Raw genomic sequence first — 19,296 nt, forward strand, 5'->3', positions numbered from 1 at the left:
GCGGAAATATTGTCCGACCAACTTTGATGCAATATTTTCCAATTTTTACTTTGCAACAAACTTGTAACTTGTATGACTAATATCAAAGTTCCTTGTGCCATTTTGGTGGATTAGTTCGACAGATTTTGCCTTCTAATAATTTTTACTCTCCTGTAAATATATAAAGATATATATAGTCCAGTAGATATATATATTCAGTCCCTCATATTGGTGACAAATTTAACAAAAACTACACCTGTGACTAACAACATCAGACACAAAAACGTGAAATGTCCTCGTCCCTATCCCTACTTGCCTGTATTAGAAATTGTTGATGTATTCCATCAAATTATCTATTCATGAAATTGCATTGTTTGTGTTTGCAAGCACCCTCAGGGGAAGTAAGGGAGGTGGGGGGGGGGGGAGAGAGAGAGAACCGCATCTCCTTGCTATGTAAATCCATATGTCTAGAGGCGAGATATAGAAACTGAAATGCAACTGCATTTTTGATAAAGTGAACACAGGGTTTTAGACTAGGTAAAATAAAAAAATTCTGAATAACAACTTCATTATCTGCATATCTGAATGAGGAAGTATCTGACAAATTTTTTTCCTTCACTGACTTCATTTTTTTCCCACAGAAATTTTCTGGAGGCGTATATCATATTTTTCAGGAAATTGAATGGAGAGAGAAAAAATAACAGCAGACTTATCATTTTTCATATTGATCGAAATTTGTGAGAAAATTTAGAATTTAAAGAACATGGCCTTCCCCATGCTCCGACATGAAGCACTTCCATCACTGCTGACCACCCAATACCCCCCCTTTTCCTCCTTCTCTTCCTCTCTCCCCCTCTGTACCACTTCTCCCCCTCCCTACTCCCAGCTACATTTTCTGTTTTCCTCTTGTATGATAGATCCTATACTTTCCTTTATGCAAAGTAAGCAATGCTACGTACATCTGTTATGAAAAGTGTTGTATAGTTTAGCAAAGTCGATCTTAGGCTTCTAAGAGCAATGTCAAATTTTGAAAATAAACTGAATACATCCCCAAGGTTTTTTAATAGGTGATCAGTATCTGGCCCAAAATATGCTAGATAGTCAAAGAATGGTCACTGATTCTCCAACCTCAACAAGCAGCTCAATACCAGCCTCAAATTATTTCTTTTCCACGCTGAGAACAATTAATTTTTTAAATGTTACCTTCTCTGGAAGTTTGGAAATAATTGGCAGACCCCATACCACTGGCAACATACTTTACAAATGGTTTTAACAAGTATTAGCCTAAGCTAAGCTTTTTTTGGGGGGAGCATGGGGGGGGGGAGGTAATACAGATGATCTTTAAAAGCATGTGGTCATGTAACATCAATGCACAAGAAACTAAAGAACACACACTGTATTGCTGGAGCGTTACTTGGACAGAAATTATGTCGTAAATTGCAAAGCTAGCAACTAGGAGGTGGGGGGGGGGTGGCATTACAGATGATCTTTAAAAGCATGTGGTCATGTGACATTCATGCACTAGAAACTAAAGAAAACACGCTGTATTGTTCGAGCGTTATACTTAAAACAGAAATTACACCGTAAATTGCAAATCTAGCTGCCGCTTTTGAGCTACTGTCTAACGTGTCTAGCAGAATGCTGTTCTTTGCTTACTCCGTCGTCAGTCTCTCTGTCTAGTCCCTTCAGGACGAGTTTCTCGATCTCCTGGTTCAGCCCCTCCACGGACCCTCGTATCCTCGGAGGCGGTGGTTTCAGCGATGAGGATGCGGTGGGAATGTTTATAGCTGAGGAGGACCTTGTATTCATTGGACCTGAGTGGGACCCCCCTGCCGAGTGGGACCCCCCCAAGGGGGACGGGCTCGGAGGTGCCTGGTAGCCGGGGATGGTAGAATGGTAGCCCTGCACGGGCGAGGCTCTCTGATTGGAATTGGACGACTGGCGACTGCCCTGTTTCCGTAGCTGCTGGCGGTATTTCTGGGAGAAAAGAGATTTGAAAGAAAGTCAGTCGTTTCCATCTCGCTTACATGGTCAAATTCTTTCAAAACATAATCGGTATGATATTAAAACAAGTTTTCAAGACACAAATATGGTCCTATTTCTATAAGTATTTCTTCTCCTCCCGTTGTCATCCACTACCATCTTGAGAACACTTCCCACGGCAACATGTACTTCGCACCTTCGTTTATGGTACTAGTTCTTAAAAATGTTATTGTTTTTTATTCTTTTCTATATAGCCCAAGTAGTTTACCAGAGAATCCATATGTCTGATATTCTGTGTATTTCATATGGTACAATTTCTCTACTAAATTAATATTCAAATTAAAGTAAAGTGGCCTCATTTTTCAAGATGTTATCTGCAGAATCAGTAGTTTTACTCCCCCCCACCCCCTCCCTCCCCCCTTCCCAGTTCTGTGGTCCTCCTGTCTTATTATTTTTTCAATCCACTCACCTCTTTAAGGTTATCTGCACTACCCAAGGACGATGACCTTTTGTGAGATACCCACGATCTGTCTGGATCCTCTGTCTGCGGAAGGAGAAAAAAAAAATAGAGAAATTGACAAAACCTTGAGCACTTTGAAGACAGGAAGACACTGAATACATTAGGAATGCTGCTAACAGGTTAAAAACATTCCCCGTGTTTAAGTGATATACACATGAACGCCTGTATGTGTGATTGTTAACATTAAAAGGATGGGTGTCAGGCAGCCTTGATCCTATCACAAAGAAAAGTATTCAGCCCAGATAACACAAGACACACATCCCAGATACATAAGATTGAATAGCAGAGCCTCCGACTCTATGACTAGTTTTGAGATTCTCTCTCTAACTTGAGTTATATTCCATGTACAGACATTTCTAGTACATTAGCTTAGTAATGTTCACATGCCACACCTACTCACATATGTACAGGCACACGCACAAAGAAAGAAAACATATTAAATGTTTATTAACTATGTTTTGAAGTACATTTTGTGCAGAGACCCAACAAGCCCACACAATGTCTGTTTATAGATTTGTAATGATGTATCAGAAACCTTGCCAGTATTTGTAACCCATAAAATTATCCAAACTTTCGAGAATTTTGACACATCAGGAGATTAAAATTCACAACAATGTCACATACAGTACAATACCAATGAAAATTCATGTACAAGTCTTATTGGCTATACAAGATATTATCATTGGTGAATAAGTAGAAATGGTTGAGAGCAGTTTGGGTCATATATGGCTATAGGAAAGGTCTAACACCCCCTTCCCCCCTCTTCTCTGTTTTAATGGTACATTTCAATGTAAGTTTCACCACATACATGACAAATAGGAGCCTACTCATATGCAAATAATATGCTAGCATTTTGAACCATTTTAGAGCGAAATATTTCTGGCTCGATTTCAAGTTACGTTACATCCCAATCGTCAACCCGAAGGTCGACATCAAAAGCTGGCAAAGGGAACAGTTAACGTTTAACGTAGCATGAGTTCTGAGGCTTATCAGCTTAATTCTTCCTTTATTACGGAAAATAGGGATGCCTTTATACCTCTGCAATTTGATAGTAATTTGCCCATGTATGCATATAACGCATATAGCCTTTTGCTATGCAATATACTGTACCATACAAAATTATTCCCTGCTAGCTAATAAAGCTGTGCATTTGATCATTCTTTCATAGGTCTTACAAAGTCCCTCGTCCCTGCCAATGATGTACAATCCCTATTTAACTCCTGAGGTGCTCTGGAAGTAACGGACATGTATATGGAAAATTTCTTGACTTGTGAGCTAGCCATTGACAATTTGACAGATGGGACAAAATCAATAAGGGGAAATGTGACATGCAAACCCCTTCCACAGGATACAATTTAAAATCTGTCAATATTAAAGACATTTCCGTCCCACCCCCTTTGTTACTGTCGATTCTATTTCCGAGAATATTGTTATTTCAGAGCGAGTGAGTTGTAAAGAAAGGAAGTGGAAGCCGCCATGTTTTTTAATTAAATGGCACAAGCTGTTTGTCACCTTCGATGATAATTGTAAAAACTCCCGGCACAATTATCTAATCCAACCTGTAAATGAGCAGAGCCTGTTCTTTATCCAAACAGATTGATACCATTTTCATTGTTTCAACTGTGCATGTACACAGTCATTCTGGGATTGGTTCAATATTACAAAACGCACGCAAATGCACGCACGCAGGTATTATGTAATGTTTAAACATACACATAGGCGTAGGAGCCCAATTTGATTTGGGGGGGCTGTAACGACTTGCCCAAAAAAAAAACCAAAATATTTTGCGCCCCCTGCGCGCGTTCAACTTCAACATGTTAATGTGCATATCATATAGGCATGCATCATATAGGCATCATATAGGCATGCATCGGTTATTAAATCGCATGCCAATAACATACAATCATTTGCCTTCTTATTACCCTTCCATATTGGTTATAATTATTGGGGAAGTCGTTACAATAATAATGATCATAATAATATCAGTTTAACCATTGAAAAACACATTGCAAATTATTTTTCTTTCAGTAGGTGCCCGAAAAATTCTCAGCATATTGCCCAAATTTTCACAACCTTTTTTTGGTTGGGGGGAGGGAGGCTGCAGCCCCCTGCCTCCTATGCCTATGAACATACATAACTTTCAGTACTACAGTGTACTGAAGGAAAACACAGTCAATGAAAAGTATCAGAATTATTTCAATATAATGTAGGGATGTGAGTGTCTTTCAAGTGTAGTTACTACATATAATTTCTCTGGTACTGGACAAATTCCAAAAATGGGGAAATATTTTTACCAAACAGGCAACAGTGAAAAATTGATACACAAATGCCAAGATGCATAGCAGGGTTATTTTTATTATCATACAGTATATCCCTTAATATAACTAGAGACACGAAAGCAGGAAAATAAACTTGACCGTCCATGATTTTGAAATTTTATTGACCACAGCCACTTTCAGGAACATGCATGGACCATTTTCAGGCACACCTGGGCTTTCACAATGTAGTTTATTAAACAGAGTTCCTCTCCGTTTACTGTACATATGTATATAGGTATTTTCCTGTGTGTTCTGAGCCTTACAAAAAATGTTCCACTCATCCACCCACACCCAACCCCCGTTCATAACTCTCTCACTGTATTACTCTCTAATATATTACCAACATACATGCAAAATTTGCTGTTGACTTCGTCCTACACCGCAGGTATCAGACGTGAGTCAAATAGCATGATGAAAATGTGTCCCATTAAGAACATGAATGTCTACAGTGAACAGCATAAATTATAATTTTGAACAAAACTCGAAGGCAATTTAAAGGTCTGTTTCGTTGCTATTATAGTACACTCCCATGGAACTATCCTGCACATTGCAAAAACCAAAGGAATGGGAGAGGGGGAGAGAGGGAGAGGGGGAGAGAGGGAGAGGGGGAGATGGGGAGAGGGGGGGGTTGGGATATCTATAATCAACTAGCTGGCAAAACAATGTCAACTACAGATGATTTTTTTCTTCAAATTCAACCTGACAGACCTATGCATGTTTCAGCCTTTAAAGAACTCACTGTTCATTAACACAAGGTTGTTATAACACATATCTCTAACAGGTGATATTATCTGCTGTCTGCTGAATATTTTACACGATTGAGAGCAATATTCCCCTAAACACCACAAGGTTTTCTCAGAAACCTTTGCCTTGATCGAAAACGAAAGGATGCTGTCGTCAAAACGTGGTTCCCAACAATGCAAGACTGGCATGCATGTTTCTCCTTTCTCTAGTCAATATCTCTTTCTATTTCTCTTTCCTTCTTTCTTCCTGCCTGCATCATCTTCATTTTATTATCTCTATTTCCCCCCCCCCCCTCTCTCTCTCTCTTTCTTTAAGAAGAGGCAGGACGTGACTGCAGAGGATGTGAGGACTAAATTATAGCAGTCACAATTTTGAGATCCATTGAGAGATGTTCCCTAAAGCAGTGTATTAATTGCTCAAGTGTGAACAGGCAGGAGGAGAGAATAAGACCTCACATGAATTACAGAGTTGAAGAAAACCTACGTGGCAACTCACGTACGCACATTACAAGACAAGAAAGGAAAAAACAACCTCTTCAATTCGTCAGACTATCTAGATATACATCGACACTTGTTGCTTAAAGACTGGATACAAAGGTTTATATTTCTGTTTATGTTTTCATATGCTGACTTTAATTTTTTTTTTGTAGTTTTGTTATTGAGATATAATTTTACAGAAACAAAATGACTCTTTCCTCTTCCTTTTCTTTCAAATTCTTCAAATTTAAAAAAAAAATGTGATGATCAAAAATCATTGGTGATAAGTATCCCGAAATGTGTTAGGTTTGGCTATTTCTGAGCGATGACCTTACCTGTCTCTTCACAACCTCAGCACTCTCGCTATAAGGCAGGGTTTCCCTAAATTTATCCCCCACGAACCCCCTGTGGATGCCAGAGTTGTCCACGAACCCCGAACTTTTTGAGACACGATCTGAGTCATTATGATACTATAATACGCATTACAGTGTTTCGTAAAAGATCAAGTACATAGTGTAATATTGTAGACTTTTGTACATTACTAAATTATATGATATATCAGATTTTACTTCAACAAAAAGTACTCTAGTTTAGACTTTTAGAAACGTCTCACAAACCCCCTGGGAAGGACTCAACCACCCCCTGGGGGTTCATGCACCCCAGTTAGGGAACCCCTGCTCTAAAGTGTCTTGAGTGAACTGGTAACCTTTTAACACTGTGCACCCTTAGAGGCCCAGTCACTACAGGTCTACGACCCTCCACGTTTCTACCACAATTTGCTGAGGGAGGGCACTGTTGAAGAGGTTTAACCTATTCACTCGAGTGCTGCCAATGTGGGGAGACAGGTAAGCCAGGAGACAAAGTAAATTATAGATAAATTCCAAAACCTCTGCTGAGGGGAAGTCGTGGTCATCAGTTCTTACTTTTGCTATAATGATAAAATTCTCTATCAAACCAATACCACATGGAATATTTCTCTTTGTTTTCTGTAAACTTCTAAAACGCTGGTTGAAACGCAAATTATGATGAAAAATAACGACTTTTCCATGCTTCTTACAGGTCAACAAGTTCATATACACCGTGACAAGGCAGAGACTCCTCTTTTGAGGCACGCATCAAGGGGTTTCGTAATAAGTCAGGTCAGGCACCAGGGAGAATTATGTCACCAGGTCCCACTTTGTAGTTTTTTATAGTTCCCCAGGGTCTGTAATTGGCCCCAGGCTCCTGAGACCACTGCTCTTCTAGCTCCCCTTTCCCGTTGTCATTGGGCCTGACACTGACCCCCAACAGGGTTTACGTCAATTACCTCACCACCGAACATCATTAAACTATCTCTTCTACTTTAACTGTCCGTTGAAACTAGTTGCTTTGAGGGTGGTGGTTCTTCTCTAAACAAATACCTACAGGTGGTTTATCTACGAAGCTGAGGAAATGAACAGGAAATTACACAAGACAACTCTCTAAAGAAGCCACACAATTACGATGGAAAATTATTAAAACGAAAATTATCCACTGGAAAAGTTTCAACCTTTGGGGCAGTTTTTATGGAACCGTTTAAATTATTCGTACATCTTCGAGAGCGGGGCACGGGATTGAAAAAACACCTGACAATCTCACCAGGAGTATGGGAGTATGGAAGACTATTATTTTACTATGTATTGTATCAAACTGAAGTAAGAAGAACTATTTACTACAAAGATGAGAGTGAGTGGGGTGGATTTTTGCAGCGATGTTTTGCCTAACCAGAGAGCCAGTTAGCTTTGTGATTCCTTGCCTAAAAATTTGCTTATACTGTAATTATCTGACTAATGTGGAGTAAAGAGAGTTAAATTGGTCCAAGAATTAAGTGAGAAAGAGAAAAGATTTGCAGAAATCCCTTGTGGGCATCAACCACGTCATTCACTCAAAAGGATTTTACAGTGTAGAATTTTGATTGCAAAATGTTTCAATATCAAGAAAGGACAGTCTTCCTATGTCGAATCAAGACAAATTGTACAACTTTGAGCTACCAAATCCCTTAAAATAGTTATTCAGAGTTACATGACATTGTTTATATGCACTGTGAAATATTCTGGCGAAAATGGCAAAAGTTTTTCACCATTTCAGATAACCTGTTGACCCCCAGTTTTGTAATGAGTTGGAAAATCCAGAACAGTGAAAAAATTTCCAACCTCCACCAGGGTTGGAACCTGGCCTCCTGCTTAATATGCGGACACCCTAACCAACTAGGTTATGGACGCTGATTGCATGTCCAGGGGTTCAAAACCAGTGAGGAAGGTCATCATTCAACTGAATTGACCAATGCTAGTTCTGTTTTGGTGATACAATTTTAGCGTTACTCTAGAGATAAATCATGATGCTAACCAACCCAAAATCACTCGTGGATCCTACAGTAAGGCCGGATCTCGAAAGAGATACTTTGAACAGACTCTGTTAAATGAAATGGATATGAACGACCAAGTCAAATGAATGTATATAAATATATTTGAAAAGGTAATGAGTTGGAAAAATCCAGAACAGTGAAAAAATCCATTCTCCACTGGGATTCGAACCCGGGCCTCCTGCTTTATATGCAGACACCCTATATTATATGCATAAATATGTATATATTCTGCATTAACACAAAAACTATGTATATGCTATGTCTCACATACTATTACTTACTATGTCACAGACTGATGATCAATTCCTTTGAATCTGGGTCAGATTCTGAATTTAAAACCTGCAAAGAAAACTGATCAGCCAAACTGGATATGGGTGGGGATCTAGTGTAAACAGGTTCTCATAGAGAAAGGTAAAAGAAAATGTTTACAAGGCTTTTATGAGGTTTAGAAGCAAAATGCAAACTATGTTGCTTTTTATTCCAACGGTAAGCATACTGAAAGAATCGAGAAATTAGCCAGAAGGTAAGAAGCACTTCTAAACAAGAAAGTTGACACTTGTGGAATTCGGAGCCTCAAAGATAAGGAGAGTGAAAATGGCTCGGCAAAATGCAAATTTTGAAAAGATCGCCTTCACAGTGGTTCATAAATGTTTATTCATTGTGATGTACGGTATTCTTATTTGTCTGAATGTAAAGTCGGCTCAGTATTAAAACAGGTCTAGAATTCCAAAAGTTTAGCCACTAAGTAAAAAAGAAAGAAAAAAGAAGCAATTGCTTAAAAAACTACTGGCTAAAACCAATTCCCACGGGCATTTTCCTGAATTAACGACACACGTACGTACGTATGTATGTACGTACCTTACCGTGCGGGCTTGAGGGAGCAGCGAAACAATACATTAACTGATAACGAAGCAGTAATACGGTGGCTTACGCAAGGTTACAGAAATCATGTCGATTGTCTGATCGACGACTGTCGCTCGACTTTAGAAAACACGTGTTTATGTTCTTACATGTCAACTGGCAGACAGAAAGATGTAAGTGCCTTTTTCCCTACTGGCAAATCGTGAATTTCACTGCATTTAGCCCCAGCATCTAGCCTGATATGTTGAGATCTTTCGGTAGTTAACAAAAATATGAGTTTGCTCGGGAAGGGCCAGGGGGTCGTGACCTGGGTGTGCGGAACGATCAGGATTTCAAGCACTTTTGGGATTGATTTTCTTTAGTAATTTTCAAGCATGCTTACAAAACAAATTCAACAGCAATATCGAGTGACAGTCTTTAAACTAACGACAGGCTGGCCGCTCTTACACGGCATCCGAACGTCTTCAAGACTTTCAACATTTTGTGACAGCGACATCCAGGTCTTGATTTCATCTTTTGTACTTTATTTATTACGGTAGTTTTACAGCTAGATAAATGGGCAGCAACGACATGAAAATTACCTCTGCCTTATTTTACATTCTCAGTTCTCTCCAGTTTTTCTGTATCTATAAATACATTGTTTTTCAACCACTTCAGATTTTCGAGGGGGGCATGGTCATAAAACTACTGTAGCTACGTAGCCACACACAACAATAATACTCATTTACATCTTTACCTGATCAAACTATTCCAATCTGAGAGTTTCAAAGCAAGTGACTATAAAAAAAATAAGAAAAAATACCTCATTGCCATGGAAACACAAATTTAGCAGGATCATGGTAAAAAAGTCAAATTTGAGGCTCCATGTATGAGATATTTTCAGTGATTTTTCCCTTTTTTCTCCTCTTACTTCATTTTTCTCTCTCAAAAGACCGACATTCTAAGGGCGTGTAACCTTTTGACAGTTTTCATTTCCGATCAACTTGCATCGTTGAATTTTGGTAGTTTTATCTCGTAGACAAAAATAAAATACCTATTAACTTTTAAACATCCTTTCCGTGGAAAATACATTATTTAAGGTCATCTCCATTTGCCCTTCCAAATATGCTATAAAATCAGATATTGGTCACGCACTGAAACATTTAAATGGCTCACTGGACACACTTCAGTGTTTGGGAAGAATTTTGGAAAAAAGTCCGAACTTTAGGAAACTCTAGGAAAGTATTACTGAAAAGTGTAAGCAATATTTAACAGGCTGAAAAAAAATTTGGGAAGGATGTAAAACTGATGCCATTTAAACCTTTAAACATACATTTTGAAGCGAAGAAAGAGAATTTTTTTTTTTTGCATTTAATGTAATTTAATTCTAATTCTAACTCTAAAGTCTGTGTATGAAATTATGAATACTTTGGATCCAAGAAAATGCAGTTATTCCTTTTTAGTCCTGAAATTGAACCATTGAAATAAGATATGTCATATAACACTACTTTGTACAGCATGTCTCTGCCATGTCGTCGTCGAGACGGTAAAAGCACCCACACACCGCACCCCTTTAAAAGTCACTCTTGAGGTCTCTAATGGAACAAGCTGCTGGGCTTCCTACCTACCCCTGACAGCTGTCGTTCTGCTAGGGTTATATAGTCAGTATAAATAAGAGAGCTAGACACTCCGCTCTGTCAGATGCAATTGAATTTCAACCGTTTAAATGCTTCATTATCGGGGAATCCTGGAAAGGTTTCTGACAATGGCACACCCTTAAAAATAAGGTACAGCTAAGTACTGACGACAAAGATGAGAAGTGTACTTTTCAGGGGCTCACAATTTTATTAAATTGTTTTCCACAAAAAAAAGGGGGGGGCGGGAGAATAGCTAAAAAAAAAAACACAGAGGAGAGGCAAGTTGCCTTGGGGGAGATACAAAACGGAGAGAAGGGTAAAAATTAAAGCAGCTGGCCCTGTAAGCAACACGACCATCTCCTGTCACGACAGTTGGTGAGTGTTAATTATTCGCCGATCTGTTTATAATCGGTCGACGGCTACGGGTCGCAGAAGGCGTGGGATGAATGACTTTCTACGGTTGGCGGTGAATAAGACGAGACTTCAAATTTCTGCTGTGCATGCCTACTAATAATAATAATCATAATAATAAATGAGACTTATATAGCGCCAAATCAGTAAACAAAAGTTACTGCTCAAAGCGCTTTACAAAGAAAGTAAATTAATTTACAAAAGAACAAGTGAAAAAATGGGTCTTAAGTAGACTTTTGAAAGTAGAAAGTTTATAGCATGTTCGAATGTGATCTGGTAACTTGTTCCAGAGATAAGACCCAGAGTATTGGAAGCTTCTGTAACCATAGTTCTTCAGACGTGGTTTTGGAACAGTTAAATACAGTTTGTTGGAGGAATGAAGTCTGCGAGTTGGAGTATATGGCAAGAGATGGAAGGAACAATTTAAACAATTTGAGGAAAATTCTGGCGAAATGTTTTCAGAAACTTGCATGCTCTACAATGGGTGCTCATTCTGTACAGTAATTCTCTTTGTGAGAATATTTACATCTTTTACTAAATATTTGAATTAAAACTTTAAATTATATAGTTCTTGGAAGAAATGCCAAATAAAAAAAAAATAAGGGAAAAAAAGTTTTACACTGTTATATCTTCATGATGTAATTAGCTTTGTTTAATTGAACCCCCCCCCACATCCCCACTCCCATAGGTATATATTGAAAGCATTTTCTTAGATACATATATCTATCTCAGAATATTAAGGGCAAAAAGGGGGAAAACATATAATATTGAAGGCTAACAGGCATGTGTAGCCTGAAGAAATGAAAAGGGTACTTTTCATGCACAAAAGGAGTCACATTTAATATATTTATGGAGTAATTTTAAGGTTTTTCACAAATCTCTGTGGCAGACAGTTTCAGACACATGCCCCAACACCTTCTTCCCACTGTTCAGCTACCTTAACCTAATCCACTATCCTTCTCCCAATCCCCTCTCCTTTTCCTAACCCTCTCTACTTCCAAATACCACCTTCTTCCTTACCCCCCCCCCCTCTTTCCAAGAGTGCAGACCTACATAGTCGCCATGGTTTGGTAAAATTCTTGCATTCACGGTTAACGACAGTTCGGAACAATTTTATGCAGTACTGACTGTATAGCTAAATGCTACTCATCAATATACGAATATGTATAGCAGCTATTTGTACGATGAAAACATAACATCAAATTCAATACTTTTAGCAAAATGGCAAAATTTCATAACTCTGAAACTCCCAAAATATATAAAAAGTGCAAAATTCATACCCTGGAGAGAATCATCATCCCCACAAAACATATCCACTCCTTGGAGAATCAGAACAGAACAGTGATGAGCATTCAAAAAAGTACAAATATATGGTTCACATGTCTCTTGCGTTCCTACTGACGCCAATGTTTCATTTTCGATAGAAAAAAATAACCCACATATATACAAAAATGAAATAAAAAATTATATAATTTTTTTTTTTTTAAAGCAAAGCAAAACAAAACAATTCTCCTTCTTATTATCTAAAACTATTCAGACATTTAACAAACCCCTCTTCATGCCCGAGAAATCTTTTACAAAAGGGGAGGGTTGTAATCAATTTTCCCAGACTGTACAGTAGGTAATCAATTTATACATGAAAATGGAATGCTCAGTTGACAGACCACATACCGACTGAGGTAAAATTCACGTACTTTTCCTGTTCTTTAGATAGATAGCATGTAGTAGTACTCTTTACTTAAAAACGTAACTGTAATTGGAATACGGTATAAAAAGCCAAAAAGTGCAATGTCACGTCCATAGACAATGGGATACAGAAAAGGGCTATGGCGTAACTATTCCTTTTCGATAGGTAAGAAAACTTTATAATATTTTATGAATACATTAAAATACAAACGTTGTATTTAAATCGAGGTAATTGAACTGTATATACGGGTTTCAAAAGTGTTCACCTCGTTAGAGGAGTACCGTTCATTACTTATTAAATCAGAGAACAATAGAAAGTGTCATAGATTCATATTATGCAACCTTCAAGAAAGAAAGAGAAAATGAGAGAGATAAATTTTAAGTTTCAAGGTATAACGGTTCACCTAGAATTCTCTGTGGGAAATGGGAGGACATGAGAAGAAAAAGTGTATAGCATTTTCAACAGATAATTGCTGCTCTTGTACTTTGATTGAAGCTGATGTGGGAGTGGAATATGAGGGGTCTGCCCCTCTCCTACCCTCCCCCATCTCACCCCCGCTTCTCAACCCTATATAGGGGTGGGTGGTACCTGGTTAAGCATCTTTAACTTCCCATGTACTCTACTATTGCAGAGAGCAATCATGATAGAGCCTTCTGAAACTATTGTATTGGTAGTATTGCCATAAACTACAATACCTGTCTTCATATTTACAAAGTTTTACATCCGTAGAAATAATCATTTTATAATTACTGTAGATCCCAACAAAGAGCCCAAGAACTTGTATTCCGCTGCCACCCGTTTACGACAAATTTGCACTTTCTTCACACTTTTAAAACCATATTGATGGTAATAAGGCTGAAATTTATATTTTGCAATCAATAATCAGCATCTTCCCTCTGTTTTCACAAATTCCCTGTTTAAACACCACGCAGCACATTTCAACATGCACTACTTTTATTTTGGTTTGCATACAAGTTTTGAAACTATTAAAGATAAAGAATAACAGTTTAATTTTGAAGAAAAAAAAGTTTATAAACATTTACAACTGATCTGAAATCAAAAATACATCCTACATTCAAGGTCCCTGCCTTTTTTTTACTTTCATTTCCCAAATTAACATCAAACTGCCTCCTTGAAATTGATCAGAAAGCTCTCATAGTCTAATAAATATATGGAAGAAAGAAAAAAAAAAAAAAATTTATAGAAAAATATAAAAGGGCTATTAAAAGCAGCATTAATAATGGTTACTTTATTCTTCTGATTCAATTTGGATATGTCACAAGTTTTTTTTTGAAATGGTGTTAAAACTGGCCGACCCTCTAGGCCTTTCTTCATTGTATTCTCTTATTCTTTGTTTGGGGGCTTTATAACCTCTACTACCTTATTACAGCAGAAGTGTTTGCAATGAGTGTGCGAATGCCAGGACGATGGTCTATTAAACCCTGTGGCCTTTGCCATCTTGAGAATACCAGCTTGAATTATAGGGGGATAGAGTAAACATGTTATAGATTAGAGCTATTGATAAAGGGGCTAGGTTAACATCAGCCTAGAATATAAAAAAAAAAAAATAGGGAGTTATTTAAAACACAGCTGTATGCAAATAAATGTCCTTTTAAAATGGAAAAAAAGTTCAGCTGGTTAGGTTCAAGCTGGAACTGGACTGAGAATAAAAAAGAAACGTTTGTTTGTATGAACTTAAAAAATCTACATTTTATAAAACAATTTGTCCAAAGAAATAAATTTCATGTTAAAGTTTGATTTATTTTCCTGAGCAAAACTGAGATGTTAAATTGCTAATATTAGCTTTCATGGCCGTGCAGCTGGTTGTTTCGGTCTATGTGGACAGATATTTTGTTAAAGATGATGTTGTAAACCCATATGTTCCAGTCTGGTACAGTAAGTATGATTCGATTACAGACTGTCAAATTCGAAACAAAATGCTGGTTTTGGAGGAGGAGAGAGAGGGGGAACAGGAAAGGATGTTGAATGAGGCAAAGGGGAGGGGGAGGGGGGAGACAGGGTGGGAGAAAGAAGAGGTAATGGTAAGGTTTATCGATCAACTTTTCAATGGCTGCAGAATCTTTCTGAATGTATCAGAGAGCAGTAGGTCATTGAATCATGTGAAACATTAATGTTGCATTAAACTGTTCATTATCATGTAACATGTTCATCATCATCTTATGGTTCACGTCAGTAGAGGAGACTATCATTTTTTCGACGCAGGTATTATACGTCAAAATATACGCAGGAGTCGGTTGATTGTACGGAATTACGACAAAGAAAAAAATTATACTGCAAATTCAAATCCTGCATTGAAGTCTGTGACAATGATAAAACCATAGAAAAAAAATTGTACAGATTTCTCATAAATATGAGGAAGAAAGTTGAAAAGTGTCAGTTTACAATCGATGCATATGACTGAAATAAAAGACAAATGTAAGGGTACTTTTTTTACATTGTACAAAATGACTTGACACTTTCCTAATTCACAAATCCTGCAGCAATAGTCGCCAAGTTCACCAATTTCCCCAAATGTCTTCTGCAAACATTTTATTTTATTTTAGAGATTTCATTTCTAATGATCTTCCCAACCTCCACTCCCCTCCCCCTCCCCTCCCCCCCCGAATATGTGTATGAATTACTTGCCACCTTACTATTGTTTATATATTTTTTAAGCAAGTCAGTTTAGATGAGCCCAGTTGCTTCCCTGGACAACCATGTCTACTATAACCCATTCAGAATAGAGTGACAGCAAAACCCCGCCCCACCCCTGTTACACATCTGTTCATGAGATCGAAAACACTACTGACCTAAGGATTTTAAATAATAATAATTAATGAGACTTGTATAGCGCCAAATCAGTAGACAAAAGTCACTGCTCAAGGCGCTTTACAAAGAAAGCAGATTCATTTACAAAAGAACAAGTGAAAAGATGGGTCTTAAGTAGACTTTTGAATGTAGAAAGTTTAGAGCATGTTAGAATGTGATCCGGTAACTTGTTCCAGATCACCTTGGAAACCACACGTATGGTGATTTTGCACTAAGTAGACTCATTCACAAATTTCAAATACATATCTCAAATTCTTTTATAACCGTAGTTTTTTGGGTCATAATGTGCAGACTTGTCTCTCTTTAAATAAATATAGACAATAATCAAGTAAGCAGACTTTTTGAAAGGGGGAAAAAAAAAATTAAAATGGATTTAAATAAAACACATAAATTACTGTATCGTTCAACCCAAATGAGCACGAGCAACATGTAATTATTCCGAAAAGAAAGCAGATTGGCAACTAATCCACATCGATGGAAGGTCAGTAATGTGCTTGCACACAATCAAATGTCATTAGATGTAAAAAGTCTGACAAATTTTGATGTCATTTTCTAGGTCAGACCATTTTGTTCTTCTAGCTTAAAACAAAATTGATGAGCACGGAAACATGCGGATGAATGTATTAATGCACGACTCCCACGTCGGAAGTTGCTTGAGGGATAAAACTTACATTCTGGACGGTTTGCCACTTATGTAGTAGCTCCAGTCAAATACTGTACCATATGTGCTTTAATGATGAAAAAAAAGGTGTTTTTTTTTTTTGCCTTACCAAATTTCACAAAGTTGAGCCCCATTATTTTAAAGGGGGGGGGGGGAGGTATAGACTGACTAATAGCATTCAATTTTGTGCATGTGAAAAAAAATTGCTAAAATGTCAAAAATACTCTCTAGGATGTTGTAACAGTTCAGGGTATTATCCCAAAGCATTTCTGAATGAGAGAATTGAGGCGGGGGGGGTGGGGGGAGGGCGGTGGCCTCGGAGAGGGTCATTGGGTGCAGTGCAAGAAGGTTACCAGTTGTTATATGAGTTATATGAGGTGGTAGATTGGAGTGCACATGTATCAAGAGGACAGGTAAGAGAGTGGGATGAAGCAAATCATGATTTAACAGTGACCATTATTCAACCTTCTAGCATATTTTGGGGGCTACTTTGATGACCTTTAAGAATGAACCATTCGCATACAGCATCTCCTAAATCTAAACAAAACCTTTAAGCCAAAGGTCACCAGTATAGGCCCCACAGTTTAACATGCTAAGAAACCTGTTAGTTACAACTTGCAAAAGAGTTGTTAAAATGATGTAAGCTACCTTTCATAGTTTGTTATGACTCACTAGTTATATTTCCAGACATATATGGGAGTGTCCAAATCAGATTAAAATCAAAAATACCTCTGGCAAAGGGAAAACAGCTTTGAGGGTGACAGTAAATACATTCGATGAAGTTTGAATACGAGTGACCATTTCTTGGCATTCTGGCATATTTAGTGAACAATATATATAGTGATGACCTTTAAAAGCCAATGATGTTACAACTTGATGGATAAAATCACAGCTCCTTTAACCCGCACTGTCACAATAAATCTAGAATTTCAAAAAACGATGATAATTCCTATCAACAGGTTATCAACCCAGATACTGTAGACAACTGCTTCAATGCAAAATGTATAATATGTTTTTTTTTTACAAGTTTGACTTTTCCATGTTCAATGTTCGGAGACCTCTTCTCTCGCTTCGAATGCATGTATCGTCTGGAAAAATAAGAAGAAGCCGTGACTCGAGACAATGATCATTTATTGAAGAGGCAAGGGAAGGAGATGTCATCAACACTCACATTTGATACAAGAGGAAACATTGCCGGCATCAGGCATAAAATTGAGCAGGCCGACAACAACAAAACAAAACGAGATGAATGCTGCAGCCAAGTGCAAAATGGGGTTTGTTTATGTCGAGATAAATTGCGGAAACTGTGCACGACCATTGACTCACCGGCGGCATATTTTTTTTTTAAAAGAGAACACAATTTTTGGATAGAACAGAATTCCAAGTGGGTGACCTCAGGATTCGACCAGTGACCGTCGGGAATCCGACCAATGACATCACTGGTTTTGTACCTCCTTTTGGGTAAAAAAAATTCCTTTCATTTTTCAAAACAAATTTGTTTATAATCTCTAGTCAGATATTGTTTTGAACTTTACTCCAGACTTTTATGACTTTGAAAGTAGTAACGTCATCACTCGAGAGGACAAAATTATTGCTTTGGACAATGAGACTATACTTGTCGCCAAGACAACCAGTTGATTTTAAAGTGGCTGGGTTGATTCACTCCTTCTTCTAAGATCTTTTATCAATCCAGTCATCTCATCGAGACATCAACTTTCGCCATTTGGACGACAGACTAAACGTCATATTAATCTACATCGCGTAGCACGTTAAAAATCGTTCTTCCCGAATCAGTCCCGACGAAAGGATTTGCAATCTCCATGGCGACGTAAATTTTTGGACTCTACGGATTCTTCCGGTTACTTGCTGGCATTCTCCGCACTTGTAACCGCCTACCTTCTCCAGAAGGTCTTTCTACTTAACGTTTCAATCAACTCTTACCCTTTCAGGATAGATTGTAAGTATCTGTCAGGACTTTCGACTTAAAACACATCAAATGTTTTTCTTTTCTCGTTTTCTCTCTCTCTCTCTCTACCAAGCATAAAGCTTTGGAGGCCATCTGCATGTAATGAGTGACTGATCTCAAACAGCAGCACTTGCTTACAAGTGCTGGAGATCTGACGGATGCAAAACAGTCTTGTCTGGAACTGCTACCTGGGAAAGTAATGCTACGCTAATAAAAAACGAACACATGGGCGTGGGTCGCACACTAAAAACAGCCCCCAAACTCCATCCCTTTATAAGAAAAGGATACTTATCAGGCTTTAAAAGACTGTAGAACGTTCTGAAATCCCAAAGGATGTATAGAAGGTAAAAATCCAATGTATTCCGGGCAATTTCCGTAAGATTTGGTATCCACTACAAAAACGCATGTGTAAACACTCTGGATGGTAAAATGAGAAGAAAGGGCAACGACCGGAGGAGCCGGTCGCTGAGGGTGCACAGTGATTAAAGATTACCAGGGCATACAGTACTAGGCAGGGTAGAATGAGGTGCTAAGGTTGTGAGGAGACAGGTAAGCGAGGAGTGAAGTAAATTGTAAGTTACCAGCTCTCTGCGTTGATTCTGATATTTTGTTGGATTCGACACATTGATACTCAGCGTCTCTAATTCATACTAGGCTGCTCTTTCAACATACTTGTAAATTTACAGATCTAAGGACCTCTTGCGTTTCTTCAAAAACTTGTGCAAATGTATTTTGTTTTGTAGTAATATTTCTCCAACATTAAAATCCCTGATGGTATTTGTAGTGACTTACAGTATCGCATGATCCAGTTTACACATCGATAAACCGCATCCCAAATAAGCTCCCCACCTTTACCTCAATC

At 38.0% G+C, this 19,296-nt stretch overlaps 1 protein-coding gene across 1 annotated transcript in view; it reads right to left on the minus strand.

Annotated features, from left to right (window-relative positions):
• The window catches only part of LOC139959006 (protein FAM117B-like), a 105,692-nt gene that overhangs the window by 22,554 nt on the left and 63,842 nt on the right, over window positions 1–19,296 (minus strand). Inside the window, exons 3-4 of the mRNA XM_071956488.1 lie at window positions 2,432–2,506; window positions 1,636–1,956 (exon numbers count right to left, since the gene is read on the minus strand). Of these exons, the coding sequence (XP_071812589.1) occupies window positions 1,636–1,956; window positions 2,432–2,506 (396 nt within the window). The remainder of the gene's footprint in view (window positions 1–1,635; window positions 1,957–2,431; window positions 2,507–19,296) is intronic.

Source organism: Apostichopus japonicus, chromosome 18, assembly GCF_037975245.1.
Source record: "Apostichopus japonicus isolate 1M-3 chromosome 18, ASM3797524v1, whole genome shotgun sequence".
Taxonomy (NCBI): Eukaryota; Metazoa; Echinodermata; class Holothuroidea; order Aspidochirotida; family Stichopodidae; genus Apostichopus; species Apostichopus japonicus.